Source organism: Chroicocephalus ridibundus, chromosome 7, assembly GCF_963924245.1.
Source record: "Chroicocephalus ridibundus chromosome 7, bChrRid1.1, whole genome shotgun sequence".
In the NCBI taxonomy this organism is placed as follows: Eukaryota; Metazoa; Chordata; class Aves; order Charadriiformes; family Laridae; genus Chroicocephalus; species Chroicocephalus ridibundus.
The window spans coordinates 11545989-11567895 of NC_086290.1; the positions used below are offsets into that span (position 1 = coordinate 11545989).

Below are 21907 nucleotides of genomic sequence, written 5' to 3' on the forward strand. Positions count from 1 at the left end.
AAAGTGCCTCTCTCCAGGGAATGACCCAGCTCAGGTTGAGCTCCACTGCAAGGTGAGGACACAGAGAGGTGGGGAATGGTCCTGCCCTAGGGAACAGTCCTGCTCCATTGCAGGCCGCAAGCTCATCTCTGTGGGAAAGCACGAGAGAAATGCAAAAGCAGCCAGAAGCTGCAGCGGGGGCTGGGAGGCAGGGTGTGAGAGCTGCCGGCACACAGACTCCACGCTGCGGTGGGGGAGATGCACATGGAGCCACAGGGGATCCCACACTCGCTGCAGGCACTCAACAGAAGAACAAGCTGTTTGCCAAATGGAAGAAAAGAGGGACTGGAAAATTATCACACAAATATTTTAAACTCAGGCAGTGGGAACAGCGTTACTTTCATAGGCTGTTTAACTAGAAAAGCAACTCATACCCTTGAGGCAAGCTAATTTTATTGACATTAGGAGAGATTTATTTTTCTCTCTTTATCTACAATATACAATTCAGGAATTGTTTCCTGCAGATAAAAGCCTCATTGTTATACATACAATAAACTGAAGTAAAAATGATTCATGTTATTTCCATCTCCAACTTTAATAATGATTTAAATCAGCAATAAGAAAAAAATCAAAGCTGATCATTTAAATCAGGATGATTGTTTATTTGTATGCTTTAGGTTTTTCCTTATAGCTTATTATTTGGTCGGAAACTATGAAATACACTGACTGCAAATGGATATGGGCTTTTCAGTAAATGCTGCAGTTTCTGTCAGCCAAGAAGACACCTTCATTTCAGTAAAGAATCTATTTATCATAGATTAGTTTAGTTATATATGGTTAATATGCATCATTTCACCTGATATGGTTCTCTTCTATTTCATAGTAATGTACTATTTAAAATTTAGAGCAAACACAATGCATTCTCCTGCATCTCTTTTTAACCTGTCTCTCTGAAAAGGAAATCAATCCCAGACTGGTTTCTCAGCTTTGAATGATCAAGAAATCAAAACGTGACAAAGCCAGTGACTTTGCTCTTTCTGCAGGCACAGCAAAGGCTGTTCTAGCAGGAGAGGTGTAGCATTCATTTACCTTCACTTACCATTTCAGAGGTTAACTTTGCATTTGTTAAACAAACATAAAACCCCTTAAACAAAAAAATAAATATTGTCCCTGGTTACTTTCAGTTTTTACTTTTAGTTCCAACCCCATAATCTGTAAAGAGGATTTAAATTCAAAATTATTTTCTTAAAACTTTCATTATAGTTTAGCTGGTTTTATAATTCCTCACAGCTGCATTTTTAGAACTGTGTGTGTTTTCGTTTGTTTTCAAAATAGTTCTGTCTTCTTGCAACGTTCACATTTGTACTACGAGCCTTCCCCCCCATAAAGGAGAGTATTTCCAGTAATGTCATATAGTGGCTTAATACTGACTTACAGTTTGGCCTAAGATGACTGGTCGTATACTACAACTTCCCCCACCTTTTATGATCGTGCTTAAAAGCAACTATTGTAGACTTGCTCTGCCTACTGCAGGCTTTGCAGCAGTATTTGCTAACTCAGAGCTATGAATGACAGAGGACCTGCCCTGGCTCTGCTCCTTGTAAAAATTACCCAGTAAATTTAGACACCAGTGGTTTATTTAGAGATGGTCTTAAATGGCTTCTGATCCACTGAAAGGTAAATACAAATGTTTTCTGCAACTTATTGGCCACCTACGACAGGATGGACCAGTCTCACAGTATAGAAAATTGGTAACATTTCCTTACGTGACCATCAAACTGAGTATGTCTCTCCCTCTCTATTTCTTACCTTTATGCTCTTCTTGAACATGTAGCCTGGCGTTAAAGATCCTTTTCTAAGGAGTTCGCTAAAGATAACTATTTGCTCAAAGAGAAACACCCTACGCTCCTTCGGTCGAGACTGAACTCCAGAATCCTGCTCTGTCACGTAGAAGGTGTCCTGCTGCAGCAGCTTGCCTTGAGCTGTCAGCTTGCCCTGAGAAGCAGACAAGGCACCAACATTACAACATGACCCCATGAGACAATCTGCTATGTTTCATGCAGTCTAAGTTTTCCAAGCAGCACTGAATTCATATGAGACATACCCCCTCTAATTTATCAAAGCAGCAATCTCATAAATCAAGAGCTCAGTTTAAGGAAAATAACATAGGTTTTCTTTGTTCTCATTGCCACTGATTGTGCATATAAAACCAAAAGCAAGAGGTCTTAAGTAGACTGTTTTGTACTTAATTTCCAACACTGTTCCCATTATGTAGTTTGTTATTGTAGTGCCTTGGAGTCCCTCTAGTCATGAGCTCTCCATCACCCCGTAAGCCAGTAGGCAGTGACACGACACCTCTGAAGGTGCAAAAAACCCAGGACCTACCCGTTTGCAGGAACTCTACGATGCTTAAGATGGTAAGACAAACTTGACTTGATTTTGGAGATAAGACATCTCACCAGGACTGCCAAAGCCTACATTGGCTTAGTTACAAACCACAAGCTGTAACCTGTGGGGTTATAACTCACAAGTCCCCTCCTGGATGTTGCCAAACTCAGAGCTGCTAACATATTAATGCCAGGTGACCTTATTAACAGACAGAGCAGTGTGGTTCACCACTTATTTTGCTCTGGCAATAGATACAAGCGTAATTCAAGCTTGCAGAAACTGTTATAGACCTTGCATTTTGAAGAAACAATAGACAGACTGTCACAAGATTAGAGTGAGAGGTTACCAACCCCACCTTCGAAACCTCACCAAAGCATGCAGCTCAGCACTGGAGAAGAACAAGCCCTGGATAAACAGCCTGGAGTAGGGCAGATTGTAGAGACAGTCATATAAAGAGAAAATACTTTTCCTTGTCTAGTTGTTATTACAAGCAGAATGCAAATGCATACCTCAAAGCCTTGGAGGCGACCCAGGTTCATCATATCATTGCAACGTTTTGGTACAAGGCACATTAATTCAACTGCTTTCTGTTAAGGAAAAAGGATGTTGTATTATTACAAGGGAATCAGAGGGCTCCTCAAAGCAAAGTGTCAAATAATGGACTTCAATAGCACGACCACTGCTAGCAGTTATTCATGGCGAGGCCCTCATGCACTGAAAACGTATGGTAATGTCTAAGAGGATGGTGCACCTACAATGCAGGACTGTGCCTTCAGCTTTTACTTCTGACTTAAGAGAAACGCCACGTTTAGAATACCAGCGGGATCTTCAGCTATTGTCAAAGGCATTCTGGGGTATTCATTCCTCCATATAAAGTGCCATTAGATAACGTAGCACTATTGTCCAGGACATGAAAACGTACCTCTATATCAGAGCACTCCAGACCAGCTTTTTCACTGTACCTCAGGAAGTCCTGGAGAGAGCAGAAAGGTTTGCATTAAGGCACTTCAGAAAGAGAAAACAAAAGATGCCAGTTTGAAAAAGAAAAAAAACATATTCAGCATGTGATTTTCTGAGAAGGAACTTGCTAATATTAGTAAATTCACCTTCAGAGGTTGCTGAACATTATAGATATGGGAAAGGGGTGTGGATGGTTGCTGAAAACATCACAGAAAAAAGACAAAGCTGGGATTAGCTCTTGGGAAGGCTTACTTGGTCCCTGTCTTAAGCCACAAGACCACACACACTTGAAGATTTCTTCTTTTCCTTTTTGGCAGTTCAGGGAACATGCCGCTGTCTCTTTGCAAGTGTGCAATTATCAAACTGTGGGCCGATGGCAGCCTCCTTGAGGCTAGTTCAAAACAGAGAGGAAACCAGCTCAGAGTCCCGGTACCACTGGAGATTACAGGGTATGGTTCAGACATGCCTAATTTTAGGTATTAGCTTGAGACCCCTAGGGATGAATTTTCAGAAATGCTGAGTAATTGGCATTGTGGATAAAGTCAGCAAAAGCCAGACTGGTCAGACTCCTCAGGAAAAAAATTATGGTGGGCCCCCCAAATTTGCAGACATCAGAATATTCTGGAAATATGTTTCTCAAGCGAATTTGAAGAGAGATATTCAGAAACGGAGGCTACAGTTTGTGTTAGAAACATACCATTCAGCACCAAAGACAGGCTTTATTAACACCTCTCTGCATCTCTATTGCAATTTTAAAAAATTGAACGGAAGTTTGTTCTGTTACTTCAAAGGAAGAAAATTCCTATTTGAAGTTTATTCTTTTATAAAAAAATTCCAAGAGTAAGTTAAAAAAACCCAACCCTTTCGATTATCATTGAGTGCAAACTACTCCTACAGGTGTGGTCCTCCTGCTCTCTGGAAATTTTCCATGGGACTCTGTCATTGTATGCCCATGAAGAAGCAGACTCCTCCTTCCTCTTAATTTGGTGAAGTTATTCCTCAGTTAAAACTAAGGCTGATTTAAAATAACAGCATCTAATGCAAGATGCGGACCATAGTTTAGTCCTAACTGCATCTTTCCACTTACCTTGAGAAGAAGCTGATATTTAGTTATTCTTTGAATGGGTTTGATCAGAAAGTCACTGATGGTTAGCCGTTGGCTTATTTCTTGTTGAACCTCCTAAAAATCGAGGATTAAAAACAATTGCAAACAATCACAGAGTAAGACAGAGAACATGATAAAATGCCTCAGCAGAGGCTTATTTCCACAGAAAGTTGGTCTGTTCTTAATCTTTTGTTTGCAAGAGGGAATTTTAGAGGATTTAAAAATCTGGCATATCCTATTTAGGCAAGGACTGGGTAAAAGTCATGACCGAGCTGGAAGGCATTGGAAAGCACAGGATCCCTTCCCCCTTTGAGCTGACCGAGCAGGACTGCAAGGTCTGGAGATTGCTCTTTCCACTGCAGCAGGGATTAGCTCACAAACAAGTCCTGCAGAACATGCCTCATGCCCTTGGGTGAAATGAAACATCTTTCCCTTGTTAAACGAGCTTCTTTCGCATTAATATCTAAATGTGTCTAGTCCCAAAGATTTCTTGAAACAGACAAAGTTATCGGGAATTTATGAGAGGCACCACCCAGCTCCAACGACTTTTGCCCCCTCCCCTGTTTGTAGACTACAGATTAAAAAGTCTTATTTTATTTTGGACAGAAATCAATGCAGTGGGGGCACTCTGAGGGCCACAGACAGTTAGTACTGGATTAAATATTTATTAGAAATTAACAACATGAGAATTTGAAGTAACTGAAATAACTTTTTTTCCCTGTAGTGGAGACTTTAGCAACACATATAGTACCAAAATCTTCTCAAATTTGTTTTAGACAAACCCCGAAGGTCACAGACCCCACAGGTCTACTTGAGTAGGACTCACAGCCGTATGTAGCAGTAATGTACAATGAGCCACGCTTACCTCAAAGTATGCCTCATACTCAGCTACTATATATTCAGATCGTGGCTTGTTTTGGCAATACACCACATACATGTGTAACCGCCGCTCCTGTGAAAGCAAGATGCACAGCAGCCTGGTGAGATATTGGCCACCACTCCATCCTGCTATTAAAAGCTGGAAGAAAGCTGCTAAGATGTTCTGCTTGGTCTTCCTTATTTTTGGTTTAATCAAAGACTTAGTTTGCTGAAGTAGGAAAGTAAATCGGTAACTGGTTCTGTGCTCCACTCCTGCACCTTAGGCAAGAGGAGGTTTCCATGGGGGTAACCAGTTAGAAATGTTGTCCCCAAACTGGTGGGTCTTAAATTTGCCATAGTGTTCTGCTCTAGCTAATATCACACGAACATGTCAATTGTAGTAGTTGGCAAGTACCTGCCATAATTATATTTTGGCAGATGTCCTTGGCCACACCAATTCTGCCCCCAAAATAAGAAGTCTGAAGAAGGCAATGATTAATGCTTTAGTTCAATCCAGCTGCTCGCTGAAGATGCATAACTATAAGGCTACTTCACATTTAAATTAAGTTTAGACATCTAAAAGTATCAAGCTGACACAAACAGATGTTTTCGGAAAGGAGTCGTCACACCCTAAGTGACAATTATATGAGAGAAAGGTAACAAAATAAAACTTACATGCTTAATAAAGAGCTGTGCTAAACGATCAGGTTCTTGAAGACATTTCTCCAGTTCAGCCAGGAAAAAGCTGAAAGAAAGTGTATCAACATTTCAGAATATTTCTTTAGGTCATCCCAGCATCAAACTAGTCATTCTGCAGAAATATCGGTGCAATTTTAGCTATAGTATTCGATAATAAACGAAAAGTTAAGCTTGGCTTCAATCCTTAATGGTGGCATTTCCGAAACATTAGATGAGAGCTGTGAAATATGGAGGTCGTGTCTTGCAAACTATCTGCTCTTCTTTACTATTAATAGTGGTTTCAATTTTTTAAAAGCGAAAATTACAATCTAATTGCAAGAGTTGCTTTCCTTCACTGAGAACTCCCACAGTAGAACTTCTCCATATAACAAAACACTTGTGAAAACTCAACTGAAGCTTTACCAGGAGTTCTCAGTTGCATGTGCAGATTTGGAGTACTGGTCAACGTGAAAGAGATGCAGAAGTTTCCACTTGAATAAAGAAATCAACATGTTTTTGCTGGTGGAGTTTTGGTATGTTCTGTTTTTCACTGTTTTTCAGCATATATATGGTTAGTAATATACCATCATTCACAATAGTAATAGTAATTCATAAACACCGTCTCTATCTTGACCTGCAGCTTTCAAGAGGTCATTCTAGCTTGAATGCCCTTACCAAGAATATACTGGGATGCCTAAAAGTGAGGTAAAAGCAGCTAAACTAAGCTTCAGAAATACTGGTAGGCAAATCCTGACAACCTCCCTTTCCATGATCTTACTCTTTTTCACTGCAGGATTTCTGTCTCAAATGCCTCCGTGGATTTGCTACAGTAGCCGGATTTGGTGAGAGGACATGCCTGCAATGGTCTGGTCCCAAGAAATCACAGAACCTCAAAAAAAGATGCACACTGGACTGCTGTCCCAACTAAACATCCCTATCGCTACCAGCAGATACAGCTGCTTCCGTAACTCGATCCTCTATAAATGTTAAATTGATCTGCATTTAAATAGACTTCTTGACCCAGATACACAGAACTAAAAATAGGGAATCCCTCCCTATGTGTTACAGAAAACTCCTATCGTCACACTTAAATGATGGCAGTGGTAAAAACATTCCATTTTTGGTATCAGCTTAATATATGGTGAAGCTTTTTCTGACATTTTTTGTTTTGTGCTCACAAGGGCATCTGTCAGAACATAAGGACAGGCCCAAGCCATGAGATAAGCACCTGTAGGACACATGATGGGAAGGACAGCTTGTTTCCTGGGTGAGGGAAACGCCCAGAGCTGAAGGAAGATCCAGCCTGGTGGCCATTGCTCAAGACTGCATGTGCACGCTCAAGTTCTAATTAGCCAGAGCTGTAGAGTATTTTTGAGTGACAGAGTTGAAATGATGACCATATTGTCCATAAGCAAGACATTGCTGTTCATAAAGTTACAGGGGAAATGGCCCAGGGTTTGAAATACGCCTCATGTTTCCAGCAGCTTTTCAAAAGCTACTTGTATGAGGACAGAGTAAGATTTTCACAGAACAGAGCTCCTAAATCAGAGTTAAAAGCATCAACCAGGCCAAAGCCTGTCACAGCTTTTACATGAGAAGTATCTTGAAAGTATTTGCATTTTATCACCCTACTAGCCAAATCCTGCTGGTTCGGTCAGCCTTCGTGATCCTGTCAGCTGTGTGTGAAGACGTTCGTGCTGCTGAGAACCACAAGACATAGGAAGGAAACCATGACTTTCCAGCATTGCTATTGCTCACCATTGGGACGGATTGAGCCTACAGCTGTGACCCAAGAGACACAATTATGGTAGCCTCAATAGCTTTCCTCCAAGTACCCCACACGCAGCACCTCTCTGGGAGCCATGTTGGGACTGCTTATGAGCAGTAGCTCAGGAACTGTGGAGGGACCACAACGTTATCTCCCATGGAGCCTCTTGTTGTGACTCCCCAGCGAGGAACGGCAGAGCCGTTGGCAGCGCAGCACTGACACAGAGCAGACTCTCTTGCGTGCACCAACATTTCTGTCACACTGACCAGCACTCCTGGCACGGTGTTTGACCCAGCATAAAGCTGGAGCTGTGAGAGACGGCACGACAAACACGCTCCCGTGAAGCCAGGCAGTGCAAAGCTATAGCCCATCAAAATTTTTTCACTGGGAAAAAGGAGTTTCCGTAGGACCGCTGCTTTGTGTCATGCAGTTGTGCCATTTTTGATTAGGTAGACAAAGCCCTGTATCAGCACCGTGCATATCGTGAAACTGTGGCTAAAAGCACATGAATTAGAACACGTGCTTGGGATTCAGGGTAGCAATGATTTGTGAAGTTACTAAGCAGCACTTACAAACCAACAGAGACCATTTAAAGTGAGGCAATGTCCTTTGGAAGTTCAGCCCTGAATGACCTGCTGATGTTCAATTAAAAGCAGCTTAGGCATACAGACACCATATATCCCAACCCTTTACGGACACGCCGTTAGAAAGGTGCTTAAAAAGGAACCAAAGCAAAAACTTACTCTTTGTGCCAGTCATAGATCTGGTGAATATTGCCAAATACTATCTTGTCTTTCCCTTTCATATCTTCAGAAACACCTTTTTCTTCTATCCTCTTCATGAAGCCCTTTAAGATTAATGATCGGCAATTAGCAAAGGGTTCATTTAAAAGGAAAGAATAATTACACTCTTTTTTTTTCAAAGAAGCAAAGTTTAGTGTCAGGATTTTTTACACTGAAAACACTTAAAATACCTTTTTTACAATTTAAAACCAGAAACCCATCTAGATACTTTAAATTACACAGTTTGCTTAAAAGAAAGCTTTAAAGGATTTATCTGGAGTATCTACCATAGTTACACAAACCGTTATTAGATGTCATTGAAGTGACAAGTGCAATTAGAAGATAAAAGTTAAACCAAAGTAGTTTATCAAGCTCTTTGCTTCTCTGGTAAGAGGAAGAAGGCAGATTGCACAGAGTTCTTCCATTCATCACCGTGACTATTTTGTGGGAGCACAAAGCCAAGCAGTAAGTTTAAAGAGTCACATGAATGGGATTTCTCACACCTCCTGAGTTTCTTTATAAAGCTGTGGAGCACTGCAACCCTGTCAGGTTTGCCAGTGGTGCATGATGTAAACAGAAGATAACACAAAGTTCATCAAGTTTGGAAGCTGTTGAAAATCACTGTTAGAATGGCTGATAATTCTCCTTGGACTAGCGAATGCCAAAAGCATTGCCGAAAGCCCAGTTCAAACACGTGCCTCCAGTTCTGAGTCCTTGCTGGGAAAAAACCTGCACCCTGCATGTGAGATGGCTCTGCAGGTGATCCCCGAGGGATCCGCCAGGTCTTTTCAAGTTGAAGTTTAAAAAACAACGACTGTTTTTTAACAGAAAAAATCCAAAACACTATTTTATCTCAAGTGTTTTTTTGCAAAACAATAATCCACAGGCCACACACACACCTCAGCACAGATCCAAACCCAGCTTCTGGAAAGGTGCTCAGACACAGGACTTTAGTCCAGGTGCAAACTCAAGTAAAGTATGTGTTACCATTACTCAATATGACAACAAGAAAAGCATGAAAATAAGTGGAAGGAGCATAAGTTATCCTCCATCACTGCCCTCAAGGCTGCATTACAGCAGAAAGAGTTTGTCACAAGCAGGGTAGCCAAGAAAAACCTTTGTACACTGGATTTGAAACCTAAAATACAACAGTTGTTAGATGGAAATAAAAATAGTTTCCAAAGGCATTTCTTCTTGTTTCTGTCAACATGAGAAGGGGACCATGGAAGCAGAGTGCAAAATAAGGCAGTTTGTTTCTCATGATGTATTTTTTTGTTGTTACTTGTCAGCATGGTGCTTTTACAGGGAAAACATTTTGCATAGCAGGGTTTGCTTCACCTCACCTCCACAACAGTTCCCAAGTCTTTGACGTAGTCTTTTTCAGTCTGTACCAGCTCGTTTAAGACAAACCTAAATTAAAACAGAACACACGCGTATTTGACCATATCCGTTGATGTTACGGCTTGCTCCTCTTACCGTATATTACTTCTCCGTAAAACCCCACCATTATCCAGGTCACGTAAAGCGACTCACTCTGCGCTCACTTATAGCTCAGTGGAATGTAAATGATAAAAATGACACATTTCAGGTCAGGGTAGTTTCAATTGCCTCAACTACTCTTTCCTCCTATTCCTCTTCCCCCGACATCCCAGGATGGTGCAAGAGCAGCAGCACAACCAGCTGCCTGTACTTTGAACCACCCCTCCCTGCTCTCCTCTCCTCTCCTCCATCCCCCATACAGCTATGGAGACGTGTCCTGACCCACTTTGCAGCAAGCAGGAGAGGATTTCTTGCCCCAGTCCCTCTGGCTTTGCCCAAGATTCAGCAATTAAGTTTTAATTTGGAAGTTTCAAACACTTGGAAAACAAATCCCCACTCCTGTCATAACCAAGAGCTTAATCTTTCAGACTAAGTAATCTATGTGTGGGTGTCAACTGGTTTACACTGATTTCAGAGCTAATAATCCTGGGTAGGACAGTCATCTAATCAAGGCCTGATGCACGCAAACAACAGCAAGCTAAAAAAAGCCCCTCCTTTGTAAGTCAAACTGACTAATCACATAATGTTCTTTCGAGGACAATTTCAAAAAGTTACAGCTTGCTGCAGACAGTTTGCCTCTCAATTACGCCAATACATAGATTTGGCACATGACAAATAAACTCCATCTGCGCTACAGTTCGCTCCGGCAGTAACAAGGCTAACAAGATAGAGCAGTGCTTTCATGCCTAATATCACTCCGTTCACATCAATCGGCAGACTGACCCACTTGAAATGATAGGGCTGAGGGCAAACAGCGCTAAGATAAAAGCCTGGCTGAAAATATCTAGAGGAAAAAAAGAAGTAGAGCGGCATTGCAAGGGAAGACTCAGTTATGAGAGGTTACTGAGAAAATAAATCCTGCTCCTGCTGCACTCCCAACGTGTCCCTTGCTCAGGCAGAGCAGAGAAGATACTTAAGACACGTGGCAGGAAGAGGTCAAACAGCTTCTTGTTCATTTGAGAGTGGAATCCAGCCCCCTTGGCAGAAGGCTGTGCTGGCAGCGGCGATGCCAGATGCTTGTGCTCTCCGAAGCGCCCTGCCAAGTTGTGTGCCTGGGTAGTAAACATGCACGGGGCAAAAGGCAGCTCTTTTACAAAGCAGCAGCATGTGGCCTGAACAAGCGTATGTTGTACAGTCCCCTCTTGCTGGCTGACCTACCGTGCCCTTGCGAAAGGCTTGCCACATCTCCTCCACCCGGGGAGGCGTGCTGGGAGGTTACTTTTCAGCTCGCACCACCTCCGTCTGCATTGCTGCCCAGGAACACAGAGAGCTGCTGAGGGAATGGGGAGAACCTCTCCCTCCTGCCCACTGCCTCTCCTTCGGTTTGAGTTACTGCAAGGGTCCATCTGGCCAAATCCTGCTCTAGAAATGAAGCAGCGGGTACTTGTAGTATGTAATGCTGCAGCACATGCAGGCAGGTGGGTGTGAATTAAACACCAGTGCGGCGACCGGGTGTCTATCAGGTGAACAGACTAACCCTGCAAATTTACACCTCTATTAGGAACCAGGATCTGCACCTCCACTGCACCTCCACAACTCCGCACCAGCGTTCCCCCAGCTCCCCTCTTCCTAGGAAGCAGAAAAATCAGCCTTGGCCTGTCAGCCTACCTGACACAGGAACTTACAGGTACTCCTGAATTTAAGGTTTCTAAGATGCATGCTGTCAAAAATTCAAGTTCACTCCTCTCCTCACCTGGTAACATGTAGCAAGGGCAGGCAGTTGCCTGCAAAGTGCCTGCCCTGGTCACCAGCAGGTATTGACTACACAGCTGTATTTAAAATGGCATGAACTGGAACAAGGATAGAGCCTCCTCACTTCTGAATACATCTGAATATGCGGACATCTTCTTAAGTCTGTATTAAATCTATACTGAACAACGCTACCCAATGAGACTATAGAAATGCAGCAATCAGGCCTGGTAGAATAGAGGCTTCCTAACACCAGGGCCAACTGCTGGCATGCACGTGCTGCCAGAGACACAGGAGATTACTGCCCATGCCTGTGCAAGGATTCAGCTGTGGTTTTGTGGGGAACGGGAGGGTCACAGCTCAAGTTGGGAGCTCAGCTGCCTCATATGGTGATGGAATTAAACAGAGAGAGCTGTAGAGATACAGAACACAGACACAACGGAGCTGGAGAGGAGACAGATGTCTTGTGCTGAAAGCCACCAGCAGGCGCTCCTAAACATCCTGGTGTTTAGGAAATCTGGACGGAGGCAGCCACTAATTACGTGGAACACGCTGCCAGTCCCCCTGCCAGAAGCGTCACACGCTAGAAAGCGTTACTGTACCTATGCCTACAATGGCAAAGGTCTCCGCACTAAAACTGCAACCTGCAGTTAGTTGCCAGTTATCTAATTAGCAAATTGCTACCAGAGAAACCCAAGAACTTGCAATAGCAAGGAGCTTTTAGGAGAGAGGCGTGGTCAGAGATGTTCCCTGCAGGAAGGCTGATGTCTGTCTAGGAGAAAACTTCTCCCATTCAGAAATGCATCCGGGAGTGTCACGTCCCTGCCTGCTGCTGGGAGTTGATCCAGTCCCTCACTGTATCGCTTCTCTGGCTTCCTACAACAAACTGCAGGAGCAAATGATGGCTTTCACAGACCTGTGACACTTTGCTCCTACTTCCTCTTCTACTTGTAAGTACCCCTTGTCCTCCCCTGACTCGGTTTCCTTCCCTCCTTGGCATCTTTCACAAATGGGCTGCTCTTCTTCCACCTCTCACCTTAGCACACTCCAATGAGACCTGTTATTTTTCCCCTCAGTCTACCATTTGATTAGATCATTGCGGTTACTGTTGTTAGTGTAAGAGGCAGTATAAAGAAAACAGCTCTCAGCTGTTTTCATCTAGTTTTAATTCTGTTTCTCCAGTTCTCTGTGTCCTTCAGCTGAACCATGCATTTAAGAAACACTTTAATCATGAGAAGCTTTAAAGGCACAAGTGTTATTGTTGTTCCATTTAAGGGACTGTACAGATAATTTTAAAAAACAGCTTTCAGGAGCTGTCACCTTTTCTTTCCTCTCCCATTACTGTGAAGATGAGGGTTTCCCAAATGAAATTTTCTCTTCAGTGGCCTGTTTCCACCACAAATGCATCTGAATTCTGCCCCTTCCTTTGCTAATAACTAAGGCAAAAAAAATATTCTCACATTCAAAAAATCCCAGTGGGATTCTCTGTTCTTTTCCTTGAAGGTAACTAACAAGGTCAACCACACATGCCTCTTCGAGAGCTGATTTCACCTCTGGCGATGCAGGAATTACCGAGGCAAACAGTTCAGTAATACTTGTCTAGCTGTACAGAGGCTTTTACAGCAACAGATATTTGCTATGTGGGGTAAAAGCTGTACATTTTAAAGAATGATGATGAACTTCCTGGGTGTGCAACTGCTCTTATAAAGTCTTTTTACAGGTTAAGAAAAAAAAGAAGCAAGCAGAACAGAGTTTTACTCCCAGTTCTGTGCTCATTCACTACTACAAAGTGTTCTTTCAGTGCAGCTATATGTCCTCCTTGGGTGCGTATTTCAGAAAGAAAAACCAGCAAGACAACTTACATCCTGCCTCTCATTGCTTTGGCTTTTTGTTCCTCTTCAAGGTTTCGTGGAGGAGTCGAAGGCGTCATTCCTTCATTTAGGCAGCCAGTGGCATCTTTTAAGCTTCCTCGGTAAGATCCTCCTTCAAGGGTCTAAAAAAGCCCCAAAGAATGATAGAATAAATGTTATCCTTGAACTTCAGCATCAGCGTTATCTCCTGCTTCAAGTCAGTTTTGCAATCAACACTGCAGTCTAAAACCAAGCAGAGTATTCAGCAATATTTTCCTGCAGGACTTAGTGAAACACGATCAAACTTGTTTTAAGTTGATATAAGACACACCCCCCCCCCCCAAAAAAAAAAGCACTAAAACAGAAGACATCCTTTTGCTAGAAGGTGGAAAAAGATGTTCCAGTAGCCCCAGGATGAGAAAACTCTTCCAAATTATTTGAAAACAACCTGAAAATATCCTGGTGTCTCAATCAGAACCAGTGTTAGGCTACACGTGGTCAGTGTTTCTCTGCCAAAGCCTGAATGGGGATTCTTGGTAGTAAAGTAAAACACAAAATGAAACAGAAACAGATGGATACATGGTAACATTCCACAATAATTAAGTTTCCCCCAAATCCCTAGAAAGTAACTGCAATTGACCTAACAGCCCGCATGCGGGGAAGAGAAAATAAAATATCCTCTGAAAATACATCTAACTGGATTAATGAAATACTTCTTAATTTGTTAGTCCCTCGATGGAATAAAACTATTTTGAGTAAACTTTCTGGGAATGTCCTTCTCGGTTTCCCATGTCACAAAGAGCTCCTTCATCACTTTCTCCTTATCAAGCACTCTATGAACGCAGACTATCTTCACGTACCAACATCTCAAGCGGAGAAAATACCAAACCCCTCTGAAAAGATTGGCTAGATAAAGCTGCTTGCACAGAGTTACAGTAATTTAATGATCACTGTGGGGTTTTTTATTTTATTTACTCTCTTCATCCTTCAAATATACATAAGGAAATGAACCTTGGTAGGCTCATCATAACCCTGCTTTACTCCTAACTTGTTAATTAAGTTAAACTTGCTCAGAGAAAGCATTTACCTAATTTTAGAGGTCCTGGGACATGTAGAGAAAGGTTTATCTTTTATATTAACATTCTGAACTGTTCCATGGAAAACTTAAGAGAAGCCAAGATTCGAAACAGGATTTACTCCTTGTCCAGCAGACGTGGGACCAGACAGGCAGAGTGCAGGATATCGAAATTTTAGAACAAATTAAACCCAGAGCATTTTTATTGCTTATTCCAGGCTCTGTCAGAAAGAGTTGACAAGGCAGATTAAGAGTGACACGTGAACCTTTGTAAAATTAAAGCACAGCTGTGACACTTCAAGCAGTTCTACTCTTTAGAGGGTCTTTTCAGGGAAGCCAGAATACCAAAAAAACTCACATGTTACGTAGTAAAACTCCTGTGCCTCAGAACAAGCTTTAAAACAAAACAAACAAAACATCCCACTGTGTAAAATATTTGAATGCCAACAAGACCCCAGAAAGAGTACAGCAGAGTAGCTCATGCTCTGCAAAGCCCCCTCCAAAAGGGCCATTTGACTATGCAGAGCAGAGCCTACACGGCAAGGTGAGATGTAGGCTTTGTCTCACACAGGGAGCAAAAATATCAGACGCTCTACTGAAAAGTAGAGCACACAGCGTTAATAAAAGCAGAGCAGATGAAGGTGAAAAGCAAGGAAACCAGAAACAAGAGGAAGACTTTAAAGCCCTTCCCTAGAGTCACATTAGGCCTGTTGTGTACACAGTTTTCACAACACTAAACTTACCAGCTTACTTTTGACCAACTTTTCTATTGCACTGACAAGATCCGCAGCAGTTGGGACATCGGAGGAGCTCTGTCGAGCAGCTAGCAAAGAAGAGGACTGCAAGACACCAGGTTGCAAAGGAAAAGCAAGTTAGCAGGATGAGAAGGGAGTAGGAAACCAGCGGTCAGTGAAGCAGCTTCTGAGACAGAAGAAAAAAAGTGGAAGGGGAGCAGGAGGGTTAGAGGACCACATGCATGCTCAGGTGAGTGACTGTCGCCGTATCAGACAAGCACAAAATTGCCATCCACTCCTGGCTGCACTTCTCCCTGCAGCAGTTGCAAGGCTGGGAACCAGGGAATAGCGTCAAAGCACTGAAGTTCATTTGCAACCAGGCTGGGTTACTCTTAATGTCTGTAGGTTCCTCCTTCAAAGGACATCTATGGTCTTACAGATTCCAGAAAATTGATCTTCTTACTGCAGATGTAAGAAATTACCCCCTCCCCCATACATACATATTTAATAAATGCAGTTAAGTACAAAGTACACATGGAGTTACAGGCCACAGGAGAGGGAGGCAAGGGGGAACTAATCATTCCCCCTCCCTTCCCCACAGATCAGTTGCAATTCCAAATGGAGCCAGATGACACCTCCCGATCATGCAACTTTAGCCACTTAAATGTGTATCTTTTCTGTCTCTTCTCTGCAATCAGTGAAGAAAAAATACCCCTACATATCTCATCTCTCCTAGGCACCTGGCACAGGAGGGCAGAAACACTCTTTGGAGATGCCCACCTTTCCCTATTGACATCGGTTAGAATGTATTCAGTCTTGCTTCTCTATGCCTGTCTGTTGGTCGCAGGTATTCAATTTTAGGTGCCTGACACCACGAAATGTCTTTTGACGTCTCCACATTCAGGTAGCCACAGCTAATAGCTGCTGGCTGTTACAAATCTCCAGAAACACTGAGATCTCTTCTATGTGCTACCCAAGCATCCCCCATGGTGCTGTGAAGACTGGCCTCTGCGTGAAATATTCAGTTTTAGTTTAAGGATTTTGCTCTATACGGGCCTCTTCACCCCTTGGCCTTTGTCCTAGGAAACCTCACTTTGAAAACTCAAACTCATGCGATAGCTATGGGAATTGGTATTTATTAGCTCACCTGTATGCACATTTCTACTGAATAAAATACAAGCACTGGCTGAAACTATAAGCCCTTTGATAACCTGCTTTTGGCAGGCTGACAGGGACTAAAGCATGGGTACATTTTAATAAATTCTGCATTAAAATTATTAAAAAGCTTATTCATCTCTCAGCTGCTTAATAAAGGTCTTCTGGAGAGCAGCTACTTCAGGGAAGTCACCGTGCAGGTGCCAACGAACACGCGTCTGAGATTAAATAGTGCTGGAGAGCGAGCCATGGAAATGTGATGGCAGGAATTAGGCAGCTGGCCACCTCTTTAAGTGGCCCTTTGGGGAGGTTCCTCATGTTGAGTGACACAGCCCCAGGGGGAGAAAAAAAAAGGCAAAGGAGATCAATCCCAACCAGAAGCCTTGTGACAGAGCAGAAGCGTCAACAGCCTGCCACTTGTCATCTCATCTTTCACAAATAATACATCTAATCAACAGTTCTAATTAGAACAACAACAGAAACTACAGGTAATCAGGCTGGTAATTGAGGAATTACGCTGGTAATGCAGGAATCTCATACAAATGTAAAAGTTCAGACAGCCTGTTTCACCTGCAATGCGGACAGACGTGTCTAGGAACAAAAAAGACTGAAAATAGGGACTTTGAAGAGATACTGGACAAATACAGAGACGATAACCGTCAAACATAACCATTCTAGCAGGAGGAGTCCAATTTTTGGAGGCACTAAACAGCTGTTGCTCTCACTTCTTTTAACTGAAATTGCTCAATATCTCTGAAAAGTAAATAACTGCAGGATTTTGAAGGGAGCACGGAAACATTTGCTGCCTACAAGTCTTTCAGGGTAAAATAAAACTTTTCTGTGATTGAGGAGAGACTCTGGTTTGTATGGGGGGAATCGGAAAATGGCATTTCTGTGTTCTCGAAAGTAAATTCTGGATTTCTAATATGAAGATATCTTGCAATTTGTCTTTATAAGAGCCTCCAGGAGCAGCAAGGCACGATTATGGCTGCTTTGTAGATGGGTTCAAGGAAAGGTGCCACCTCCCACGCTGTGCAGGCATCTCCCACCCCCCACTGCCGCTTCCCCACGCTGCCGCTGGTCCAGCCTGAGCCCATGCCTGTAAGCAGTAGTAGGACATGAGCAGGGAGCTGTGCCCAAATTAACACCGTTAAAGAGCTTTTGGCTCCAGCATGGCTCAAACATTGCTAAGGCAGTGCTCCTGTGCCAGAGAATTCAGGAGCCACGTTTGTGAGCTTAAGTTTTTTTCCCCTGTGATGCAAAGTGAGTAGGGGAAGAAAAAGGGAGAGAAAAAGGGTTTCAGATGCATCTTGCTCTATTTAATCTTCTCTTTTAGGAGCGGGTGAAGAAACAGCATGCCAAAACGCTCTATAAAGCTTAGACATCTGGAGCGGAAAACAGTTTAGTTCCACAACATCAGCGCTGTCAGAAATGTATTTACGAAACACTGAAATCACATGGCATGTTAAAAATCAAAAATAGTGACCTGAGCTAAAGCAGTTTTGTTTTTCTTTAAAAAAAAAAACCAAAACACCTCCCCAAAAAAACCAAAAAGCAAACTAACCCCAAAACATTTAGCTAAACACCACGAAGAACAAGCCAGGAGCAACTGCTATAGTGCTGGGCATGGATCCACCACGGCTCTGCTTCGCCGACCTTTCGCCTCTGCCCCTCGCCAGGCAGCCAGCAGCACACGCAGCACTCAAAGGGCAAGAGTCCACGACTCCAGCTGTGTCCTTCTGGTCTTGCTGCCACCAGAATGTCATAACATTTCCTGACAGATTAGCAGCAAGCCCCCGAATCCCTTCCTCCATCATTCTGCTCCTTGAGTCCCAAAAATATTTGCGCCCTTCTCGCTCTCTGTTTCCAAACTCCTGCCTGAAACTTCCCCAAGAACATTCTGGGTTGTTTTTCTTTCTGACAATTTATTAATCTCCCCTATCCTTGCTTCTTTGCATGCAGTAATTACAATCAGAGGATAGAGATACAGAAGTGGCAGTGCTAAAAACAGATGCCAGCAGGAAAGCAGGAAACAGCTAAACAGGAGGATGGATTTCTACAAGGGAGATGACAGCACCAGGAAAGGGTGGGGGAGGACACGTGCAGACAGGACCTGCAGTGACTGTGAATGCAAACCACTGTCATAGCCGTATGCCCAGATTCTCACCACAAGTCCAAGAGAGCAACTGAAGGACTCTGCAAGCCACTGCACCATCTGCCACAGCAAATTCTGATTCAACATCCAAGAGATCCTAGCTAACAGCAGAGAACTACCATCACCAGCATGGTGGACAAAGACGGGCAGATCAAAGCCTTTTCCACCGTCCTGAGAGGGACTTCAGGTACCTTGTGGAATTCTGAACTAACTGAAGGCGATGGACCATTCAGTGATGATCAGCCACATAGGCCAAAAATGCCAAACGATAGCACTAGGTGGGCTTTTCCATCTGTGAGTTTTAAAGCACTTCATAATGGAGGATGGATGGTGAGGCACAGACTGACAATGTTCCCGGACCCCAACCACACACAATGCCCGAGTGGAGAGCCCAAGCTCTCTAACTCTTGGTGAAGGTGTTATTTCTGGATTCAAGTAGACTCCAGCATTACTGGCCTACTCCTCGGGCCCAGGCTGCCACCAAATACCATTTCTGCTGCTACTGCCAGACGCCAATGGCACTTTTAAAACAGACGTGGAGAATACGCGTTATCAGCCTGAGTGGAATTTCTGACCACACACAACACAAGCACACGACCTGTCATGAAATGTAACGACAGGGCTAAATTGCTTATCCAGCATTATTTGTAAATTCAGTTGGTGAAAGGTATTAGATTATGGTTTGCACACGGGTGTCTTATAACCACAAGTCTAGGCCCTGGATACTAGAAGACCACTATGAAACCACTGTGAGATGGCTATGTGAGAAACACAAACAGCAAACTGATACAGCAGGGGAGGCCTCACCATCTCATCTTGGGTAGGATCATTGTCAAAAATCTTCATAGGAGGAGGAAGAGGTGTGTGAGACTCTTCATCTGGCTCATCTTCTCCCCAACCCTTCTTGCTCTTCTGAAGAAAAGTTAAACATAATTAGAAGAAGGGACAGGTTTCTTTTATCTTTTCACATATCTGAGCTCTACCACCAGGCTTTGAGTCTGTTAATACTAATACTGGCTCAGTGTTGCATTGGGTGGAGAGAACTGCAGGTAATGCTAAGCATCAGGGAAGAGAAGCAATAAAGACGTGAGGTTTTGCTGGTTAATCCTGATGCATTCTAAGAGCTACAGAAATACAGTTTATAGGTCACCCAAGCAGCTAAGGCAGTTACATTTGTGTGCTGATGGAAAAGAATTTTTTTAATTTAAATGAGAACAGCTCAATGCACAGTTTTTAAAATGTGTTCTTCTATTTGCGTTCAGTTAGTATCTTCTCCATTTTGGTTTGTAATTCCGTATTCACCTTCTTAGGAAACAGCCATTCTGTCAAAGAACGTGCCTGCAGAGAAACAGCGGCTGCAAATACGTAGCAGATTCAACAGAAACATGCCTGTTTCTCTGAGTGATTTAGTTCAACAAGGAATTACACTGCCATGGTAGGATAAAGGTGATATGAATGTCAGCAAAAAGTGATAACAGCTGCTCAAGAATAACTTCATTTCTATCCTTGGCAGCTTTCTAATAGGCTATTAAAAATCTCTAGTCAAAGGACAATAACATGCAGGCTCTGAAATGCCGTTCCCTATATATTCTATTGCTCTTTGGATGACAATGCTGCTGAAACACAACTTTAATCAATTCAGTTTTACACATGATTCGCTGCTCCCTCTAGACCCTAAGTTTTTACTCAAGCGTGAACCACGCACCACAGAAGAGACTATCAGAGCTGTGGTCTTTCAAACACAACAAACACTAACACACACCTCATCGGCGCTGTCTCCTTGAGGAGTGGTTTCATCTCCGGTCTTCGGCGAGCCAAGGTCAAAGCTCTTCCTGCCATCTCGCACCTTCTTTTGTTTCTTGATGTTGCTCTCGGTCTTCCCACTGTTCAGCCGGCGCACAGGACTAGTCAACCATTTCTTCAGCGTGTTGGTCGAGCGCTTGGGGCCAGGAGAGCTCTGGATGGAGTTGAGGGATGGCTGAGGTTGCAAGTTGGCCACTGAATCAGACTTGCCCCCATTGTCATTGGAAGAGACCGAATATGCATCTGGAAGAAAACAATGAGGTGAGAGATCATACCAGCACCTCCTCTATTTGCTAGCACCTATCAAGCGCTTGACAGTCCTAAGCATGAAATTACAAGCTGCCTCGATGAAAGGTTTTGTGACCTATGGACATTGTGTAAACTTTATTGCACCACCAGAGAGAGGAATATGCCCTGCAATGGGCATTTTTCACAATCTTGCACACCTCTCTCATTTCCTACCACACTATCTGTCCTTATGAAAGATCACAGACAGCAAAGCTATCTAGTTTTCGATGAAAGCCTGAATTTCATGCTAAGTGCTGAATTTCTCAGCTTCTTCCCACAGATTTCATTGTGAATTGCCAGGAAGAAAATAAGCACAAAAAGCAGATTACTACAGGAAACTTGACAGTAACCAACACTTTGTCAGGTTCCAATTCCATAAATGTTGCTCAGCCATTTCCAGACCCCGATGACATTACTGTTAGTTCGACTACTTATTAACTTTTGAAGGTTATTTGAGGCACCTTAAAATTACCTCCTTTGCCCCTGAAAGCAATTTTTCAGAAGACTTCACACCTTCCCTAGAACTAAGAAATTGGAATGAACAATTACAAAAGGATGACAAATTGTTCAAACCAAAGGAAATTCCCAAGAAGGAGATACAAGGCAAGCTTAAAATTAAAAAAGATTTCCATTACATCCAAGCAGGAGATTCTGCTGGACTGTATCCAACCACAATTATGGATACGCATGTTCCAACTACCACTTTAGAAATGGGTGCAACCTCCCTTACTCCCCACAAAAGCAACAGACCAAAGATGTGCCAATGTCAATACGTCACCAAAGCAAACAAGTTGCTCGAAGATTTCTCAATTGCCCTTTAGGAACAAGTGCCCTGCTTTCACCTTTCTGAAGCCATGGCAAGGCAACTCCTTCCCCAGGGGCAACCAAGGACCAAGATGTTTAATCCCACACAGTTTCAGAGGAAATTTTTTTTTACAGAATTCAGAAACTGTCACGCTCCTGTAAGATACATCTCAGACCGTACATCAGAAAGCAGTTAGCTGATGTTATTAAACATTTTTAGATGGTTATCTATGAATCTTTTATCCGCCCCAGCAGGAAACAAAAATGTAAGTTACAACATGTGAAAATAGCCTGGTG

The 21907-nt window shown here is 43.0% G+C and overlaps 1 protein-coding gene across 10 annotated transcripts in view; it reads right to left on the bottom strand.

Annotated features, from left to right (window-relative positions):
* Positions 1–21907, bottom strand: part of KALRN (kalirin RhoGEF kinase) — a 527586-nt gene that overhangs the window by 40689 nt on the left and 464990 nt on the right. For 7 of the 10 annotated variants that reach the window (XM_063341757.1, XM_063341758.1, XM_063341759.1 and 4 more), the window contains 12 exons: positions 20478–20761; positions 19523–19627; positions 15415–15510; positions 13609–13739; positions 9862–9928; positions 8480–8583; positions 5966–6035; positions 5298–5384; positions 4415–4507; positions 3290–3340; positions 2877–2954; positions 1789–1974 (listed from right to left, as the gene is read on the bottom strand). In XM_063341757.1, the coding sequence (XP_063197827.1) occupies positions 1789–1974; positions 2877–2954; positions 3290–3340; positions 4415–4507; positions 5298–5384; positions 5966–6035; positions 8480–8583; positions 9862–9928; positions 13609–13739; positions 15415–15510; positions 19523–19627; positions 20478–20761 (1352 nt within the window). The remainder of the gene's footprint in view (positions 1–1788; positions 1975–2876; positions 2955–3289; positions 3341–4414; positions 4508–5297; positions 5385–5965; positions 6036–8479; positions 8584–9861; positions 9929–13608; positions 13740–15414; positions 15511–19522; positions 19628–20477; positions 20762–21907) is intronic. The other 3 variants (XM_063341756.1, XM_063341761.1, XM_063341760.1) reach the window with 3 other exon arrangements.